Source organism: Maniola hyperantus, chromosome 20 (assembly GCF_902806685.2).
Source record: "Maniola hyperantus chromosome 20, iAphHyp1.2, whole genome shotgun sequence".
Lineage (NCBI taxonomy): Eukaryota > Metazoa > Arthropoda > Insecta > Lepidoptera > Nymphalidae > Maniola > Maniola hyperantus.
In genome coordinates this window covers 11156229-11178220 of record NC_048555.1, presented here as the reverse complement: position 1 = coordinate 11178220, position 21992 = coordinate 11156229, and the positions used below count along the sequence as shown (strand labels likewise).

The following is a 21992-nucleotide window of genomic DNA, read 5'->3' as shown; positions in this document are numbered from 1 at the left end:
GTATCGTGCTTGGAATTGGATACATTTTTTGGTCTTCACAATTAAAAAAAAACACGTTGGTAATTTACATAAAACACAAATTCTTTCGTAATAAAACGTAAATAACTAATAAAAAATACTTTTGACAAATTCCGTCAAAGTACAATATCATGGTCACCCTATAAAGATGATCGTGGCACACGCACCCAAAGATATACCCCGAACTCCGCCTCGCAAACTTCAGTTGAGCTCGAGCACGAACCGCGGCGTTCTACATTTGAATTTCAATTTATTTTTTTGATTCCGCTCGTTTATTTTCGTGCGTTGCTTTCTAACTGCCAGTAACAATCCGTGAAAGTTTTTAGTGTTGTGATTATTTTATTAAAATAAGGTTAGTTTTTTTAATAAATAATAGAAGTCGACTATATTTTTTCAGATTTCTTAAGTTTTTATAAAACACGAATTATTATTTCGTAGTAAAACGTAAATAATCAACTACTGTTGATAAATTCCGTCAAATTTAAATATCATGGTCACCCTAAATAGATGATCGTCGCACACGCACCCAAAGATATACCCCGAACTCCACCACGCAAACTTCAGTTGAGCCTGAGCGTGAACCGCGGCGTTCCACATTTGAATTTCATTTTTTAAAATTCCGCTCGTTTATTTACGTGCGTTGCTTTTTTACTGCCAGTAACAATCTGTGAAAGTTTTTAGTGTTGTGAATATTTTAATAAAATAAGGTTAGTTTTTTAAAAATAACTACTTAATAGAACTATACTATTTTTTCAGATCTCTAAAGTTTATTAATAAACTAGCTTTTGCTCTATCTATTGGTGAAAACCGTTAAATCCGTTGCGTAGTTAAGAAGATCTAAGCGTACATACAGACAGCGGAAAGCGACTTTGTTTTATACTATGTACAGAAGTAACTACCTATGTATTTTAATTTTTAATATGGATTTTTAAAATCATATATTTTAATTAGTGGCAGTTTTTCAAAGCATAAAAATCTAAAATTATACCTAATATGAACCCCTCATAAAAATATATATGTGCCTTTGAGCTTTAAATAATTTAGCAAAATTATTTTATTGGTAAAATGGTCGAGATGGCAATCGAGGTATGATTCGGGGGGACGCCCGTACACCCGCACGTCACTCGCGTTCGCCCGCACCGGGTTAGCGCAGGGGCTGTACGGGTGTGCGGGGCGTTCCCTCCCCGATTGCCATTTCAACCTGTCCCTACTATAGGACTTCCATAGTAACGACCTAACAAAATTCAAAATACAATGCAAAGTTGTTACAGTACACATTTTAGTAGCCAATAAATTAATCATAATGTAGGTATTTAGCCTGAAAACACAAATCTAGGGGGTATTTCAGTACTATGCCTGTATTTTCAGTGCTATGACGCGATTTCCTATTATTTTCTTTGGCATCGGATTTTATTTACTAGGAAGTAGGTAGGTACCTAACTGGTACATAAAATGTTATTAAAACAATGTAGGTAACTAGTTTTTTCTGTCTATGATTTATCATTATGTTACTTGACCTATGTCATCTATACTAATGAAAATGAAAATGAAAAATGAAAATGAAAATCTTTTTTATTCGTTTAATCCATACTTCTACACTAATATAATCGCGGCCGAAAGTAATGTACATCTGCCTTTAGAATGGCATTTCGGCTTTGAAGAGCGTTGTCTCTGTCACTCACCTATGTGACGTTTTGTCGGTCTCAACGACCGAGACAATGCCTCTACAAATCTGCTATCTCCTTCTAAAGGTCGATGTACATTACTTTCAGCCGCGTACTGTACACTAATGGCAATTTTGTTTAGTATGTATTATAAGTAGCAATCTCTGGAACTACTGAACCGATTTTGAAAATTCTTTCACCTCTAGAAAGCTGTATTATTCTCGAGTGACAAAAGCTATATTTTAGTTTCAAATAAAAATTAGAGATCCCTACGAAAATAGTAACAAGCTACCTGTCACTAGTACCTATTATATAGAGTAAAGTTTGTAAGTTGCATACAGAATCTTTTAGATAGCTACATTATCCCGCGACAAGTCGAGATGACAATCGGGGTATGAGGCGTGGGGGCGCCCCGCAGTCTTGCACTGCACCGGGCTCGCCGCGTTACCGCGGGTGTTGTGCGGATGTGCGGGGCGTTCCCTCCCCGATTGCCATCTCGACCTGCCGCGTATATATAGACTTAGGGCCGGTTGTTTCAACAAACTTTGACGGACACGTAACCTTTAAATATGGCGCTAACGAACGTAAGTAAAGAAAAAGCGTTGATTCAGCATCTATTAGCGCTAACGTTCGTTTAAAAGTTACGTTTACGTTAACCAGTGCTGGCGCCATTGGTGATCGTCAAATCAGTTCGTAACTTCATACTTCTTACAAACGGAATATTTTATTTACGAATTATAATGGAATCAATTTAAAATGTCAAAAATCTTAAAATGAAATAAAAAAAGGATACGGAGAAGTAAGTTAACTTTTAGGGTTAGTTTCGCAACCAAAATAACAATGACGAACAGTTTTTTTGTACAATGAAGCAACGCACTTAAATTAACAGCTGATGTTAAAGTTCGTCTACGTCTGTTAAATTTTAACGAACGTATCTTACGAAGACCAATGGTTTGAAACAACCGGCCCTCAGTAGTTAAAGCTGTTACTGATGCCCACGACTTCGTTTGCGTGGATTTGGGTTTTTAAAAATCCCGTGGGAACTCGTTGATTTTCCGGGATAAAAGTAGCCTATGTCACTCTCCACGTCTTTGACTGTACCCATGCAAAAAATCACGTCAATCCGTTGCTTCGTTGCGACGTGATTGAAGGACAAACCAACAAACAAACATACTTTCGCATTTATAATAATACTAGCTGATGCCCGCGACTTTGTACGCGTGGATGTAGGTGTTTAAAAATCCCGTGGGAACTCCTTGATTTTCCGGGAAAAAGGAGCCTGTGTCACCCTCCACGTCTTTGACTAAACCCATGCAAAAAATCACGTCAATCCGTTGCTTCGTTGCGACGTGATTGACGGACAAACCAACAAACAAACACACTTTCGCATTTAAAATAAGGGTACTGATTGCAAATGAAAAATTAACGTAATATCCTGCAATTTATTGTGATTGACTGACCAATTTCCGACGTAACAAAAAACAGATACATAAGTAGACATACAAAACCTGTCCTGCTGGTTTCAAAAATATGGATAAGACATAGTTTGCTCGAAAATCGAAAGTGTACATACGGGTTATTGGTGATTAATATCGTCTTAATGGCCTTAATCTCGTAGGTACATACTTAATCATTTAATCAGTACCCTTATTATAAATGCAAAAGTGTGTTCGTGTGTGTCAATCACGTCGCAACGGTGCAACGGATTGACGTGATTTTTTGCATGTGTATAGATAAAGACCTGGAGAGTGACATAGGCTACATTTTATTCCTCAAAATCAAAGAGTTCCCACGGGATTTATGAAAACCTAATTCAACGCGGACGAAGTCGCGGGCATCAGCTAGTCCATAATAATATTATGAACGCGTATCTGTAACTGTATGTCTGTTACCTTTACGCTGCCTATCCGTTTTTTTTTTTATTCAGATACAAGTTAGCCCTTGACTGCAACCTCACCTGATGGTAAGTGATGATGCAGTCTAAGATGTTAGCGGCCTAACCTGGAAAAGGTATGGCAGTTTTTATGAAACCCATACCCCTTTGGTTTCTACACGGCATCGTACCGGAACGCTAAATCGCTTGGCGGCACGGCTTTGCCGGTAGGGTGGTAACTAGCCACGGCCGAAGCCTCCCACCAGACCAGACCAGAAATTTAGAAATTATAAAATTCCAAACCCCTGCCAGGAATCGAACCCGAGACCTCCCACTAATAAGACCACAGCGCTCACCACTGCGCCAGGGAGGTCGTCAAAACCGATTCCTTCCGAGAGTAGGGATCCCGGGTTCAGTTCCGGTTAAAAAGGTTAATTAATATTATTATTGATGGAAAAACACAGATTTTTCCTTATCCCATGTATCGAAAAAAAAGTGTTTTTTATATTTTAATCAATTGTTTCTTGTTCCAGACTTAGTTCTCAAGAAAAGCCACAATGGAACCTCTCGTAGTAGACATCATACACTTCTACCCAGTAGAGAATGCACAACCACATAATACCAAAAAGTAAGTAGAACTTTTACGTTTCCAACAACCAAAAAAAACCGGCAAAGTGCGTGGCGGGCCACGCGCAGTGTAGGGGTCCGTAGTCACAACTTAGCCATGATGGTTTTCCTTTAAAATTGATTATACAGGGTTACAGGAAAATAGTACCATATAGGACCATTCAATGGTCAATAAATATAAGCCATAGTCTACCACGCTGACCAAGTGTGATTTGGCAGTCTTCACACACCTTCGACAACATTAATATGTAAAACTCACGCATGCCGTTTTGTTCTCACGATGTTTTCCTTCACCGTAAAACGCACATAATTCAGAAAAGTTAGATCTGCGTGCCCGAGATTGAACCCGCGACCCTCTGAACAGGAGGCTGAGGTTTTGAACCACTAGGCTATCACCGCTTGTATATAGAATCTAGAATAAACGAATTTGAACACAATGCAATGGCTTGTATAGTACGGTATAATAACATTGTAAATTGAAAAATTAAAAAGAGCAACCGCCGAGTTTCTTGCTGGTTCTTCTCGGTGGGAACGGCGTTCCGAACCAGTGGTAAATTAAAACTACCTGACTATTCATAAACACTTGTAAAAAGTTTACATGAATATTTTTTTTTTATTTTTTTTTTTTCAAAACATTTTTCTATTTTTTTTCTAGATTTGAAGCGGTAAACATCGACCCGCCTACAGACGTGACCACGACCATAGTGAGGCGTGGTCAACCCTTCAACGGCGTGGTCCGGTTCAACAGACCCTACGATGAGAACATGGATACCGTGCAACTTGTTTTTACACTAGGTACGGACAACTAAATCTATAAATAAATAAATAAGCCTTTATTACTCTGAGGGTTCACAATTTACAATTTGTTAATTTAAACAATTACATTATTAAACTAGTAAGTATATATAGCAAGTTGCGTCTTCGGTAGCTGTTTTAGCGCCTCAGTCAATGTCAAAGTCAAAGTCAAATGATTTATTCAAAATAGGTAATAATTTACGCTTATTGATGGTCTGGTATGGTGTTAGATTTGTAAGATATAGTGGTGATAATTATAACGCAAACTTAAAACTAAAGCTACGAGGGTTCCAAACGTGCCCAGGTCTGAGAAGAGCCCACAACAAAATGTGTCTTCCGACATAGGCCTCCTCCATTCCCTTCCAAATTGTTCTATCTCTGGCTTTTCTCTGCCATGTAGCCCCATGTGCTACAGACTTAATGTCATCTGCCCATCTGAGATGTTGCCGTCCCCTTTTACGTTTACCATCCCTTGGGTACCAATCTGTTATATTATCATCAGTCCACTTTTGTGTTTTGCTTCTTACCATGTGACCGGCCCATCTCCATTTTTGTTCTCTTATTTTCCTTTTATTACTAATCATCATCATCATGATCAACCCATCGCCGGCTCACCACAGAGCACGAGTCTCCTCTCAGAGTGAGAAGGGTTTGGCCATAGTATACCACGCTGGTCATGTGCGGAATGGTAGACTTCACCCACCTTTGAGAACATTATGGAGAACTCTCAGTCATGCAGGTCTTCACGATGTTTTCCTTCACCGTTAAAGCAAGTGATATTTAATTACTTAATACTAATATTAAATGAAAAAGTGTGTCTGTCTGTCTATCTGTTCCCTTTTCACGGCCCACCTGTTTCACCGCTTTTGATAAACTTTGAAACAGAGATAGCTTGCATCTCGGGGATGTTTTATCACGGAAAATCAAAGAGTTCCCACGGAATTTTTTAGAAACCTAAATCCACACGAACGAAGTCACAGGCATCATCTAGTATTTAATAAATTATTTGTTTATTCAGGTGACAAGCCCCAAATAGACACTCAGGGATCCATGTTTTTGAAAAGGGACGCGATTCCAGACAAGTATTCTTGGAGTGCCAAAGTCGTCGAGGTGGGAGATCAAGATAACACCATATCGTTTGAGGTAAGTCTCTATAAATCAGTAAGAGGTGCTCTTACAAAATCAACTTCATACAAATCCACCTCTAGAGATATTAAATGGGGAGTTAAAGATAATGAAAAAGTTTATGTCACGGTCTGAGATACCAGTGCGTGGGTATAGGAAGCTAAGGTAGAATAATTAGTTACAACCATGTTACAACATGTTTATTCTTACACTGGAATTCATTCTTTATTATTTAATTAGAACGGACATATAGCCCAATTACACTATTTAAATTAATAACATAATTAATATAGTTGCAAAAAAATTGAAATTGAATTAGGTAGGTAAATTAAAATAGTCAAACTATGACTTATATGGGATAATTCAGACGACGCGACGTGTGAACTGAACCTTTATGCTATGCATAGAGGTTGAATAATATTGTCCCCTAAAGAAGCCCCTATGAATTTAATATGAATTCAAGTGTTAATATATCTAGTTCTAGGTATTTCTAGGGGAAGAACTCAAGTAATAAAAGAAGTAGGGGAAGATCGTAGCATTCAAAAATGAAGAGAATATTATTCTTTTAGATACTCTTGTGTCTGGTGTAACAGTGTAAATGTATTAGCCGGTTTGAAAATGATTTAACGGTGAAGAAAAACATCGTGAGGAATCCTGCAGGCCTGAGAGTTCTCCATAATGTTCTCAAAATCGTGTGAAGTCTGTTAATTCACACTTGACCAGCGTGGTAGATTGTGGCTAAGAATAAGATAGTGATAATGATGATGATAATTTTAGGTCGTAAAGAATAGTATGTTCTTACATAATAATTATCTCCTTATGTATTTAAAATAGACATTTTTCTAAGACAGTAAAATATACAAAATATGTCCTTAAACATTCCTCTAAACTGGTTATGTTACATAGTTCACAAAACGAGTTGCAAATCTTACTAGAATATTTAATTTAAAACGCTTTTAAAAATAAATTACGAAAGTACTTAGATTATCATCATGATCATTATCAACCGATAGATGTCCACTGCTGGACATAGGTCTTGTAGGGACTTCCACACGCCACGGTCTTGCGCTGCCCGCCTGAATCCAGCGGCTTCACGTTCATATTTCTGTCCACCTAGTGGGGGTCTTCCAACGCTGTTTTCAGTGCGAGGTCGCTATTCTAGCCCCTTGAGTGTTGGGACCCCAACGTCTATCTGTTTTTCGAACTATATGCCCTGCACATTGCCAGTTCAGTTTCGTAACCCGTTGAGCTATGTCGGTAACTCTGGTTCTCCTAGTTCTTATTATTAAATTAGAAACGTTGAGGTGAATTTACACACGTTTGGATATTACTATAAAGTATCTTCTTCGTCTTCCTTACCTTACCTTATCCCACGGTACGTGGGGTCGGCACAACATGTCTTCTTCCACTCACTTCTGTCATTCGTCAACGTATTATCCACCTCTTTTTCACGCATATCCTCTTTCACGCAATCCATCCACCTTTTCTTTGGTCGTCCTCTCCTCTTTTTTCCTTCCACATGCATACTTAACATTTTTCTAGTGACATGGCTACGTACCTAAATCTTTTTAAGAAATGATTCAGTTAAAATATCTAAATCTAAAATAGGATATGAGTTCACAGTCAAGATGACTACAGTTCACTGCATTGCAGCTGCCAAATTCTATTTGTATCTAATACCATTCTTAATACATTGATATCGGCATGCTATAACCGCAAACCAATCCTTTAACTAATATAGTTCTATAGTATCATTATAGTTCTATATAGTCGACGCATTTTAAACTGAGTCGCCGAGTTATCTGTCTGTTTCGCTCGCACTTACCTAAGACCTGTAAGTGCGAGCGAAACAGATAACTCGACGACTAAGTTTAAAATAGGCAGGTCGATATGGTAATTTACTAAGTAATTACTTAGTTGTTTAAGTTTTATTTTTCAGCTAAGTAATTAGTGGTTTAAGAGGACTAGGCGGCTAAACAGATCAACCGATCTCAGCCATCAAACGTGAAAAAATTTAAACACTAAGAACCTAGTTTTTGAGGTCGATTTAAGGCTAACATGTCACATAAAGGTTATTCGACCGGAAATACGTCTACCAAGCATGCAAATAAGTTTTAGATTTAGACGACCTTCGATCACCTTGGCTAGATACTTTAATCAAAATAGTACCTACCTTCTGTATACATATATAAAATTCAAAGTCCTGACTGACTGACTGACTTATTCTATACAAACGCACAGCCTAAACCGCTGGTCCTAGAGACATACAATTTGGAGGGTGTGTTCTTTGTAAAGAGTAGGTATCCACCAAGAAATGAATTTCACCCCTAAGTGGGTTAAAATGGGGGTTTGAAATCTATGTAGTCAATCAAAAAAGTCTCTCCCCGATTGCTATTTCGAACTGTCGCGTACTCCTTTCATTTTATACGTCTTTGACAATAATTGAATTTAGACGACGTAAGCCTAACCTTTGCCTACTTACCAAAACGTTTATGGTAAAATTTATTGTCCAGCAAAACCATTATCAGATGCTGCTAAATTTGCATTTATTATCTTGATTTCCAGTTTACCTACTCCATCAAATACATTATGCTGATTATTATCAAAACTTGTTTTAATACTTACATAAGCATTTTTATGGGAAAACGTTTAGAATTTGCATATCTACCTCCTTATATAATTTTTTTTAATGTTATTTTTTTCTTTAATGAAAATATTAGTACAATAAAACTTAAAGCTAGCCTTATATTATACTATGCAAACCATGTCCGCGTGGAATGTTGCCAAGAATACTGGCTGTATTTCCGCGCTGGACAGCCAGGCTGATCCGGTGCGCAAAAAATGAGCCAGTTCTTCTATCACCAGAAATGAAGCTGTTAATCGCGGTAAAATGTCTCGTAATTTTTTTTTGCATTAAGACTCCATGGCCCCAGGGTCTCCAAGGCAAACGGAACAAAAATGTAATTCACAGAAGTTTTCAGAGTTATGTGCATTTTAAGCATATTAAAATATATCACTTGATTTGACGGTAAAGGAAAAAATCGTGAGGAATCTTGCATGCCTGAGAGTTCTCCATAATGTTCTCAAAGGTGTATATATGAAGTCTGTCAATCTGCACCTGGCCCGCGTGGTAGATAATGGCTAAACCCCTTCTCATTCTGAGAGGAGACCCATGCTCTGTGGTGAGCTGCCGATGGGTTGATCATGATGATGATGATGATGAATTTAACAATAAATAAGTCTTGTAAAAATAGAGTTTTTAATCTATGGGCGTAGCTACTTGGTACATTAAAATATCTCGATAAAAGATAGCGGCCTCCAAACAGCTGTTCTGTTTGGCGGCCTCGATAAAAGATGGCGACCTCAAAACATATTATGTTCTATTTGGAGGCCACTGAAAAACAATAAAAGATACAGAAGAAACTATGCAAAAGGGTGCAAAGGCAGCTTTATTGCTAAAGCAATCTCTTACTGCCGAAAGCAGTCTCTTACTTGGTGAAAGGTTTTGGTGAAGCGTTTTTCTAAAAACGATCAAAATAATATATTTGTTGACAGATCTCAACTCCAGTGAACATGCCAGTCGGTAGCTGGGCACTGCGAGTGGTCACCAGGTTGAAGGGCTCACCAGCTCGGGAGGTGTACGACTTTGATCAGGATCTCTATATCCTCTTCAACCCTTGGAATCCAGGTAAGAAGTATACCGGGCGGCACTGAGGCTGAGATCTATAAAGCGCACTTTCACTTTGCTCAGACTTAAGATTGAGTTAAAACGAGACAGATTTATGTGAGGGATATACCACTGTCTCGTTTTAACTCTGTCTTAAGTCTAAGTAAAGTCAGAGTGCTATAGATCTCACCCTAAGTTAAACTGTGGTAACAAAATACTGAACAACTGAGTTTCTTACTGGTTCTTCTCGGTAGGAATATTCCGAACCAGTGGTAAATTATTTTGACGATTCAAAAGCACTTAGTTTACTTGAATAAAAATGCATGCTATTCTATTCTAACCCTAGAATAATAAATACTATAGAACGCTGATGAAGTTACTTTTGTATGAAAACCGCGCGAGCCACCTCGCACACTATCTTAAAGAATAGCGTATTCAGCAACACAGCCATCGCGACTCTACTATTGGTCAAAAAATTACAAGCAAAAATCGTCTGTATCTTCTTAACGGTAGGGTTGATTTTGAAGTACCATTCAAGTATTGTATTGCCAGCTATGATAAAAATTTGCACAATAAATATTTTCAGTTCCTAATATCATGTTCCAAGCGTTGATAATTATTGTGCTTATTGTGCAAACATCTGAAAAACATGTTTCACTATATAAAGTACATGTCGCTCGAAGTAATCACTTTAAAAATAATTAATTAAATTATTGTGAAATTTTTTGTATGTAACTGGCAATACACAAGCCACTGACAAATAGTGATGTGTAACAATTGGAAGTCGATATCGATAATAATTATCAATACGTCATAATTATTGGCTATCTTAAAGGGCAGTTAAAGATGGTATGGCATTGTTTAAATTTATTTACATATACATGACGATTTCTAACAGACTTTCGAAAAAAAGGTTCTCAACTCGACTTATATGTATGTTAAATATCAGTATGTACCTACCTAAGTTACCAATCTTCTCACTTCAGCCGAGATCCTGTTCTTACGATTTCAAAATCAATAATGGTACCGGAAATGTCTATAATTCAGTCATTCTTTAGAATACCTAGTCAATCCATGACATACCCGTCTTGTTTTGGCAAAGTATAAAATAATCAATCTATTGTTGTCCATCATCATCATGATCAATCCATCGCCGGCTCACTGCAGAGCACGGGTCTCTTCTCAGAGTGAGAAGGGTTTGGTCGTAGTCTACCACGCTGGCCATGTGCGGATTGATAGACTTTATATAAGTATATTGATAGACTAGATAGTAAATAGATCAGTCTGTCAGTCAGGCCGGAGGAAGTCTTATTATATAAATAGATCTACTATTGTTGTATTACTACCTACTATAAATTATGCTATAGTACTTAAACTTTTTTATAACAATAGGTACCACAAGATGTTTAGCCTTTATTAACAAAAATACACTATCGATAAAATTATCGACACACGCAAGCCCAAAATTAAGAGCGTTGACGCGTGGGACCACTTCGCAAGTTCTTTGTTTGTTTGAAAATGAAGGAAATTTTTGTATGAATTTGTTTTGTTTGCTGGCCATCTTTTTTCCCCGACCGCAGCGATAATCCTTGAAGATACTTAGTGTATATCCCCTTATAGCAATAGCTTCTAATCTGCCTACAAGAATAGGAACAGAGACGGTATTAAAAGCCTTGGTGAGATCAATAATCACGCCTACTACTTTGTTCTTAGCTTCTATACGATTAACAATTTGATCAGTCAGAAGGTTGATGGCATCTTCTGTAGACTTTCCCTTCCGTAAACCAAACTGATTCTCAGATAATAATATGTTATGTCTATTCAAGAAGCTGACTGGCTGGTTGTTCAGAATTTTCTAGATGACATTTGAAAGCATTGTTAGCACTGAGATAGGTCTATAATTTGTAATTAAGGTACTCCAATAAATTTTGTACAATTGTGACTTTAAGGATTTTTTTTCTGAAAGAAAACCTTCAAGCTCTGTGCACATGTGCTTTCGGTGGCTTTAGTGCCCACAATACAGTTCTTATATTCTTCTAAGTGACACTGTAAGACTATTCGTATGGACGTATTCGTATGGATAGCTTGGCCTTATGTTTCTTAGCATTGCTATGTCTATCTTCTCTTATTGTAGGCATTACGAGATACTCGTGTGTTTCCGATGTTTTAGTAAACCACTAAAACAAACGGGGCTTTGAGTATTTACCGTGTGAAAGACTGAGTTTTGATATCACTGTAGTTTTTGTATGTTAGAAATAAATGTCTTTGTTAGAAATAACCAGAGAATGTGTTTATTATATGTGTTTTTCGTGGTTATATGTTAACTAAAGACGCACTCAAAATCGTATAATTTAGTAAACGTCTTCCGCAAGAATAAGGATTTGATAGGATTATTATTTTTCAATAAAATTAATAATTCATTAGCAATAGATCTTTAAAAAAGGCTTGTTCTTAAATATTTCAACCTTTTTATTCGTTATTACTCCTAATATCTGTAGCACTTCGCACATGAATAATTCCAAAAAAATCGGTAATTGTGTTGAACGCTCTTAACATTGTCAACCGATATAATTTTTCGAGATTATGCCTCGATCTACAAATATTTTAGTAGATTTTTATCTTATGGACGAAAGAAATTCCTTTATTTACCCGGACTCACATTTTTATTTCGCATACGACTTATAATTACAGTAAAACTCGAAATCTTTTCGAGTTTTGTACGGCAGCTCTAATCACGGTGACAATTGGGCAAAAATGGCCCATAGTAATGTGCTCAAAAGACTTTGATATGAGCGTTTGCTCATATCCGCGGCTCGCCTGCCCCGCCCACATGCTTCATCAAGTAGAGGGGGATTCCAACATCAATGATTCTAACACTAATTTTCCAATTTTCCACACGTTCTTTGATCTGCAGATCGCACTGGTGAATTTAATTTTGTGTTCAGAAACTATGAAAAATTTAGTTTTCTCAGGAAGACTTACAATAGGTACCCTCGGTTCCTTAAATCAAACGATGTTTTCCCGCAATGAGCCCAATGAAAATTCGGAGAGATCCTTTAGTTTTAATTTAAGTATCACGTTTTAATTTCATGTGTTTTTGGCAGATGATCAAACCTACATGGAAGACAACAACTTGCTACAGGAATACGTGCTGAACGACATTGGCAAGGTGTGGGTGGGTCCTATCAAGACTACTAGAGGCAAGCCGTGGTTCTATGGACAGTTTGACGCTGTTGTATTGCCTGCGGTCATGTTCATGCTGGACCGTGCTGAGATGCCGTTCCACCAGTGAGTGGTTTTAATTAAATAATTGGCAGTACAGTAGACTCCAGATAAAAAGAGTTTTGCGTTACAATGGAGGGAGGAATTTTTGCGCAACGGTTCTTTCATACCGCTCGCGAAATTTAATTTCGCGGGCGGTATAAAAGGTTTCTGTGCTACTTCGGGTTTTGTTACTAACAAAACCTGTAGTAGCATAGACACCTTCCAAATAGCATCAAATAGATCGATATATCACCCACAGCGCAAGTTTCAGATCACGCTCTTTTTCAGTCACGCAAACTCTGTTCTAAGTTCTAACTACAGAAGCAGGAATAATTTCGGAAACTATTGGCAAGCTTGTGCTTCGAAAACACTTTTTATTGCCATATTTCTTTCTCTACATCCGTTGTGGGATCATTTTACCTTCAACGAAGTTAAAAAGTAAATCTTTCTCATTTCAATATGAAAAATCGTTCTTGTGATGTTACATCACTGTGAACCAGTTGGTCGATATTATTGACTATCGGTTGTAATACTTACCAGTTAGGTACCACTTCATCCAGAGTCATTTAAAATAAGATATACGACCTCTGAGTAGGCATATGACTTTAAAAAACTTGACATCTAATAAACCTATTCTTCCACAGCCGGGGCGACCCAGTAAAAGTATCCCGAGTGATCTCCCGTATAGTCAACTCAAACGACGATGCCGGTGTTCTGATCGGGAGATGGGACGGTCAATATGATGATGGCACAGCACCATCGGAGTGGACTGGATCCGTGGACATCCTTGCGCAGTACTTGGAGTCGCAGCAGGAGGTGCCCTATGGACAGTGCTGGGTGTTCGCTGGTGTTGTCACCACTGGTGAGAGAACCATGTTTTCCCCTTCATTTTTTTTAAATAAATTGGCGAGCAAACGAGCAGGCGGGTCACCTGATGTTAAGTGATTACTGCCATCCATGAACATTTGCAGTACCAGAGGTACCACCAATGCGTTGCCGGCCTTTCAGGAATTTGTTGGTCCGCCCCTTGAATAACCTCATGTTGTAGTCGAATGTTAACACCGCCGAAGGGAGTTGATTTCACAGTTTGCATGTGCGTGGATAAAAGGATCTGGCACAGTGGGTGGTCATCCTTTACCATTTTACCACCGAACCGCAAGACGTCAAGCGAGTTTCCATAATTATGTCATCGACATTCCATCTACACGCACGAAACTCTCTGCACCTCATACGCATGGTCTGTTTCCTACCATTTACAAATCCGAGTATCTTTAAAACAAGAGTGAATAGTCATCTTCTTGTCTAGTCTACAGATGTCCGTGTGGAAAAGAGGTTGATAAATTTGGAATCCACGGACTCTCTTGCCAAAGGAGCTCTGGGAGGCTGTTTAGGCATGGCTCTCTTAACGATACAATTAAAAGAGCTCTTGCCACCATAAATATTCCTGCGCTCATTGAGCCGGCAGGGATTAGTCGGGATGATGGCAAGAGACCTGATGGATTGACGCTGGTTCCCTGGGAACGGGGACGGGCGCTAATGTGGGACGCAACTTGCGTTGACACATTGGCCCCGTGTCATATCAGGAAGACAGCATCAAGACCGGAATCCGCAGCAGAAACAGCTGAAAACGGCAAGAGGCGCAAGTATGCCTCTCTTATAGAGAGTTACATTTTTGTGCCGTTTGCCGTGGAGACCCTGAGGCCATGGAGTCTTAGTGCTAAAATTTTTTTACGAGACATTTCACCGCGATTAATAGCCTCATCTGGTGACAGAAGGGCTGGCTCATTTTTTGCGCAACGGATCAGCCTGGCTGTCCAGCGCGGAAATGCAGCCAGAATTCTTGGCACCATTCCACGCGGTCATGATTTATATAGTAATTAGATAAGGCTAGCTTTAAGTTTTATTGTAATCTTCTAGTTAAATGCGTCCCATTTTAGGTCACATCATCACTTTAAAATTTCCATCAGGTCAGATTGCAGCCAAGCGTTTGGCTAGGCTACGTATATAATGAATGGAAAAAAGAAATCTTTCTGTGTGCGCCTTTAGTACATGCAAAGTGGGTGCTTAACTAGCCTAAATTTTATTTTGTAAGCTTATTACAGTTTACTGCGCTTGCGCTATTAGTTACCCAATTAAGGAAGTCTACATGCGTGAATTTTTATTACGTCCAGTGTGACCCAAAATCAACAATGTAAAAATAAAAATACAATAATATGTACACTAATAAGTACTTACTCAACTCAGCAAGCTGATAACAGGATCTTCCGATGAAAATATGACGACATAACATGATCTTACTTACAATGATATTATGGAATATACGTTGATGCCATACCAAGGCGATGTCTTGTCCATCGTGATATTTTGATCGTGACAATACTACCCAATCAGCATGCTGATCCAACTAGATGCAATCATGATGCGATTTAATATTATCCAGTCTATCACGCTGAACTGTTGTTTTTAGAATTCGGATTGAAATAGGTGTCTCTATTTCGAAATCATGTTTGATTTCAAAAATATCTCTACTTTGTAATACCTACCTGGGTACGATTTAAAATCCGGGTCTGCGACTGAAATCAACTTCTTAGTAGTTCTTAGTTTAGTCATAGTAGGTGTGTAGGTAGAATATAAGTATCTACCTGTTTACTAATTTAAAATTGCATCTACTCGGCAGGAACTTCTAATTTGAAATTAGGCTATCTCTTTAATGATAACCAAAATCAGTGTTCCATGTAATATTTCAACGTATTACAACGACATTGTAGACGTGTGTGGTGTGTCCACAAAATTTATCTCCAACCAAAGGTTAAATACAAGTTATGAAATTAAGATAAATTTTCTGTAAGAAGCAATGACCTCAGATAAAAAAGAACAAGGAAATATTATAATCATTTTATTCTAATAGAAAAAATATATTACAGTGTGTCGTGCACTCGGTATCCCCTCAAGAGTGGTTTCCAACCTGGTGTCAGCTCACGACGCCAACAGTTCCCTGACTGTGGACAAATACTACACCGAGACCATGGACGAGCTGGACTTCGATCCCAACAACCCTCAGGGCGCTGACTCCATCTGGAACTACCACGTGTGGAATGACGTGTGGATGGCCAGACCTGACCTGCCACCAGGTAAGACCATAAGACAATTTTCAGCGCACCCCAAAAACTATGATTTCAAGCGGCTTAAGGTCGTGTTCTGTGAAGATCCTTATAGAAAACTTTGTCCAGCAGTGGATGTCTGTTGTTTGAGACGACAATTACCTCAATGATTAATTTCGATCATTTCATGGAACAAATATTTTTTGAAACAATCATGCAGCAATGTTTATGATGCACAATTTTATTGAAGGTGCCTGCCTAACTTTATCCTCTCCCCAGACCGGGCAGCTGAACAAATTGAGACAAGATCTCTTCTTTAATTGATCATTTTAATGTCTAGATGTACGTATTAAATCTACCTCTTGGGAGGAATTTTTCACTGATAAGAAGCAGCCATAAGGTAACCGGTGAATTCAGACTTCGGGTAAATTCACCACTTCCTTAGGTACCTACCTATTTTTCATTATCGATCGCTCAGAAAAGATTTATGCAGCGATATGGTTGCTAAATTGTTTCGTAGAGTTCACATCTTTGTTCTTTCTTTAGTGGTGTATACTTAATATTATTCTTATTCATTGCTTTAACAGGTTACGGTGGCTGGCAAGCGGTAGACGCCACACCTCAGGAGACATCCTCAGGAATGTTCCAGTGTGGACCAGCGCCTCTAGAGGCTATCAAGCAGGGAGTCATCGGTCTCAACTATGACGTGGAGTTCATGTTGGCTTCCGTCAACGCTGACCTGATGAGGTGGAGGCAAGACCCTGAGTCGGAGACGGGATATTCGATGGTCGATACCAACAACTATCAGTGAGTGTTGTTTTTAATTTATAAAAACTATCAAGCTGTTTTAAACTTGGGTGAAATAACTAATGTTGTACTTGTAAGTAGGTTGTAACTTGTATCTGTCTTTCCTGCGATGAGGTGAGATCAAATCCACTATATCATCCAAAGAAGGCATCAGTAGAAATGTTGTCATAAATATTTGCAAACCCTTTCCAACTTTGAGCAATTACCCATAATATTTGTAATGAAACACATTCAAATCCATATCCATACAGTTCGTACTTACCATTTCCATTTGAGGTTATGAGCATTTTCTCCCCATTAGAACTGTACAGCACATGATACCTATTCAAGGAGAGTAAATAATTTCGATTGACTTGGGAATTTCACCTTAGAATAGGTACATTTCCAGCATAATCTGCTGAGGAAGTTTTCATTTGAAATTAATATTAATTTCTTCTTCCACAGTATCGGACGCATGATCCTAACGAAGAAGCCCTTCGTATTCGATCCCCTCGGCGACGAAGACAGGCAGAACATCCTCGGCGAGTACAAACACAGCGAGGGATCTGCTTCGGAACGTATGGCACTCATGAACGGAGTGCGGTACTCGGAAAGGGCGAAGAGGTGACATTATTTTCTGTAGATTAAGGTCGTGTGCAGCTTCTAATTCCTCTGAATTCGAAGAATGTTTACAAACACTCCAAATAAAAATTTCCTAGACCCTACAGGACTACTTTTTACAAGGTCTTAATAAATAATACGACAAGAAAAATTTAATGCATGCGTGATTTGAACTCTTGAAATAATAACTCATCTGTAAGAACACCTGTGTGTTGTAACTTGTTTATTAAAAATACTTTGTCAGTTTTTACCAAGTATCACATCGCCACTATAAGCTATCCAGATTTTCAGCAACAGTAGGATGGTTGCGAACTCCCAATGTTTTTTTGTAGAACGCACAACATACACCTGTCTATACCTTACCGTAATTATAACCTTATACCGTCGAAGATTGATCTTGCATAAAAAGCTAGATCTATATTCTCCACCACCATCAGATTACATTATCATTTTCCAATGAAGAAGATCAGTTATCTGTTCAAGGCTATCAATAGGTATCCACTATTTTATCATAACCCCCAATTTGCAGGTACTACTCGGTAGCGGCAACCATGTCTAACGATATCACATTCAAACTGCGCGAGATAGACACCGTGCCCATCGGCAAGGACTTCAGGGTGATTGTGGACATCGACAACAACTCCGAAGAGGTAAGAAACACCTCGGAATGCCAAGGGAATCACACCACTTAAGTGTAGTACTAGACTTAAGTAAATAATTTTGGTATTATAGATAATATCTGTCCCGGCTGTACTCACTTGTTTAGTCGACGTTAGCCCGACTAGTTTCGAACCCATCCGGGGTCCTTTTTCAAGGGAGTCAGTTCGCGCACGCGCCGCTCTACGGGCTTTACGGGCAGTGGCACGCGCGGCCCGCAGTCAAAACCGCGGCGCGTGCGCGAACTGACTGACTTGAAAAAGGTGTAGTGTACAGCCGGGACAAATATTATTTATAATGGAAATCACTCACGGTAGGTAGTTTAAACGCTAAAATTTTGTTATTTTTGGGAAGTTGATAGAGTCGATTATTATGTCGCTGAAATCTGTAGAGCTCTTGTACCTTTGACAGTATTTCTCTGAATTTAGATCTTATGCAGATTCTAATTAGTGTAATCCATCGATATGGTCAAGCGAACAAAATTTTTCACGGTTTTAGAACCAAATAAATCAGCGCCACCTCTTAGATACTAATGAACCACTCGTTTGAAATCCAGACGTCACTGAGGTTGCATTGGTGCTAAAGCACCACTGAGTCGGTGTCATTTTGTTTGTTCAATAGCCCTGTTCATACGAAGTAATTTATAAGTCAATGGTGAAATCTAAGTGTTTTGCAAAATCCCTGATAAAATATGTGTCATATACAGCTTGTATTCTGAATAACTATTGAGAGAAAGAATTAGAAGATACAGCTGCTATTTGTATTTATTTATTTTATTAAAGAAGAATATTTACAGTTTACAATAAGTTTGGTGCATTCATAAACTTTAAATAAGTTTTTCCGTACACCATTGCCGTCGACAGTCGATAGGTACCTACACGTAACACATTAATTTATTGGTATACTTAATACTTAACAGCTAACTAACAATTACTTAATAATATTATTGTCATACCTTTTCTAATAAATGACTTTTTTACGACTGCCTAAATTTTGAAGATTTTTTTTTATATAGGGTCGCAACATCAAGGCCGCTTTGACAGCAACGAGTGTATTCTATAACGGAGTAAGAGCTGAATCAGTGAAGAAGATCGAAGGAAAAGTCTTCGTCGGTCCATCCAAACGTAAGTCTAATAATTCATCTCCTACTTTGTTACCTAAGAATTTAGCATAGCCTTTTGAATCAGTACCATTATTATAAATGTGAAAGTGTGTTTGTTTGTTGGTTTGTCCTTCAATCACGTCCCAACGCTGCAACGGATTGGCGTAATTTTTTGCATGGATATAGATAAAGACCTAGGCTACTTTTTATTCCGGAAAATCAGAGTTCCCACGGGATTTATAAAAACCTAATTCCACGCGGACGAAGTCGCAGGCATCAGCTAGTATCCCATATTTTCTGCCAGGATTTACATATTATTCTAAGAGATTTTTTTGATGAGCAAATACCTACAATCTGACTTTCATAAACCAATCGGAAACTAAAACCAAGTAGAAAATTCATATGGATATCGATAGTCTATCGACATGCCCGATTTCAGTGAGGTAGGTACTCTTGGTAGAAACGAGCTAAAACCTCCTGCTCTACCTAGAAAAAGTTCAACCTACCTAAGTTCTTCAATCGTTTTTCAGACGAAGAAGTGAGTATCCTGGTGAAGGCGGACGACTACCTGCCAAAGCTGGTGGAGTACTGCAACATGAAGATCTCGGCCATGGCCATCGTGGACGAGACCAAGCAGTCCTGGGCCGACGACGACGATTTCCAAGTGCTCAGGCCCAACATTAACATTAAGGTGAGGTCTGAGGACACACCTTCCGTAGACAGAACCTATGTACATTTTGTCGAGATGCTTGAGTCAATATTTCTCTTACGAGTTACATCTAAATATCTTTCTGGAAACTATCTAACTAGTTTTGAAGTAGGTAATAGATCCAGATATTTTTTTAAGAGCCGATGAACTATTTCTATTATACCGATGAACTTAACTTTCTTACCAGATTTTTTATAAGTATGAAAAACACCCAAAACGTCGCTACCATAAATGCCTACCATCCCAAAAAATTCAAGAATATACAGATTTCCTTCTATGACCTTCGTTAGGAGGTTTGAGAGTAAAGCAGAGTAGATATACCCACCCCAAAATAATGATCGAAGATTTTCCATACACAAGGAAATGAAAGACTTCAAAGTAAATGGGGTTTAGCACAACTCCAATGCGTGACCGAAAGGCAATGTCTAACATCCCTCACAATTTTCCAGTTCAACGAGGATCTGATCATCGGTCAGCCCACCACAGCAGTACTGTCCTTCGTGAATCCCCTCGGCCGACCACTAACTGGTTGCGAGTTCAGACTGACCTCATCCGGCATCGCTGGCAGAACTCTTCGCTTGCCGGCGTCTGATGCAGAGCCCTTGCAACTACTCAGCGTTGAAGTACCAGTGCAACCCAATGTAAGTACCAATCACCTAATGAAGACCTAATTGTCAGCCAGCCAACCACAGCAGTACTGTCTTTCGTGAACCCCCTCTACCGACCGCTAACTGGTTGCGAGCTCAGACTGACGTCATCCGGCATCGCTGGCAGATCTCTTCGATTGCCGGCGTCTGATGCTGAACCCTTGCAAATACTCAGCGTGAAAGTACCAGTACAACCCAATGTAAGTACCAATCACCTAATGAAGACCTGATCATTGGCCAGTCAACCACAGCAGTACCGTCCTTCGTGAAGTGTTGAAGTACAAGTGCAACCCGCTTGCGCCGCCTGAATCCAGCGTCTTCTGCAACTCGTTTGTCAATGCCACAATTCTTGAAAGTTTCATTCCACTATGCTGAAGGCTGATCCAAACACCATAGAGCAACTACTTTGTCAAACATTCTGGAACAACCACTTTTCTTGAACACAGTTCAGAATTTATTTCAAAACATGGCAATTTACAGACAATTGTTTTCGGTATCTATAAAATCGGAAGGTAGCCGAAGGATTTGAATACGCTTCCTTTTGAGATCCATAGACTTTGACTTCCAGCCTTTGCTCAAACTTAAGACACTGTCAAAAAGAGAGCGCTATATCGCTGTCATAAATCTGTCTCGCTTTAACCGAAACTTAAGTCTGAGCAAAGTCAAAGTACGCTCTATAGATCTCAGCCTAAGATCCACTTTTGGCCACAGCTACTTCATAGACGATTTTACCTACCTATATGTACCCACATTAATCAGACTTATTATTTCCAGAAAATTGGTAAAATCAACTTCGTGGCAACATTCAAATCTGCTGAGCTCAAGGACATCAATGGTGCTGCTAGCGTTGAAGTTTTCGAAGGATAAACTTAAGCTTTATTATTATAGTACTAAGACCCATTACGCACGGTCGACGGCCACCGTTGAAATCTGTAAATTCGCCTGCAGGCTGTCTTAATCTGCAAAAGCCGTGTGTATACATACGCACGCAGTCGCGACGACTTCGCACGCATGGACCCTACGCCTTTATATACATTACAGATTGTAACGGTCGCCGTCGACTGAGTTGCCGGGCGACTAGTCGACAGTGCGTAATGACTTTTAAAGTATTATTTTTTAAATATAGTGGCAAAGCAATGTGAGGAGAACTCACATTCAAAGTCACTTGGTTTTGAGACAAGTGATTTTATAACCTGGACTACAAATCGACCTAACATTTCAATAGCTGTTGAGTGTTGTAATAATTTATAAACTCTTTATTATAAAATTGCTGTGTCACTATTTTCATATACTACTACTCGTTAATTAAATCGTCCAAGCTCGTTAAGTAAGAAAC

At 38.8% G+C, this 21992-nt stretch overlaps 1 protein-coding gene across 2 annotated transcripts; it reads left to right on the top strand.

Moving 5' to 3' along the window:
* Positions 1-222: 222 nt before the first annotated feature.
* LOC117991664 (hemocyte protein-glutamine gamma-glutamyltransferase-like) lies at positions 223-21571 on the top strand. Of its 2 annotated transcripts, none has more exons than XM_034979260.2 (15): positions 223-370; positions 4089-4183; positions 4838-4977; positions 5996-6120; positions 9658-9790; positions 12874-13057; positions 13678-13895; positions 15958-16164; positions 16722-16941; positions 17386-17544; positions 18071-18191; positions 19214-19322; positions 19831-19991; positions 20459-20650; positions 21431-21571. In XM_034979260.2, the coding sequence occupies exons 2-15, from the start codon at positions 4113-4115 to the stop codon at positions 21521-21523; spliced, it is 2133 nt and encodes a 710-aa protein (XP_034835151.1). In that variant the 5' UTR covers positions 223-370; positions 4089-4112; the 3' UTR covers positions 21524-21571. The 2 variants fall into 2 exon arrangements, with proteins under 2 accessions (XP_034835151.1, XP_034835150.1); XM_034979259.2 differs by lacking the exon at positions 223-370 and adding an exon at positions 570-725.
* The last annotated feature ends 421 nt before the right edge of the window (positions 21572-21992 follow it).

Excerpts from the sequence above, each read along its gene's own strand:
- LOC117991664 (XM_034979260.2), top strand. The coding sequence starts at position 4,113 with ATGGAACCTCTCGTAGTAGACATCATACACTTCTACCCAGTAGAGAAT. Across the intron at positions 13,896-15,957 it reads CGCTGGTGTTGTCACCACTG|TGTGTCGTGCACTCGGTATC; the intron begins GTGAGAGAACCA and ends AATATATTACAG. Across the intron at positions 17,545-18,070 it reads TACTCGGAAAGGGCGAAGAG|GTACTACTCGGTAGCGGCAA; the intron begins GTGACATTATTT and ends CCCAATTTGCAG.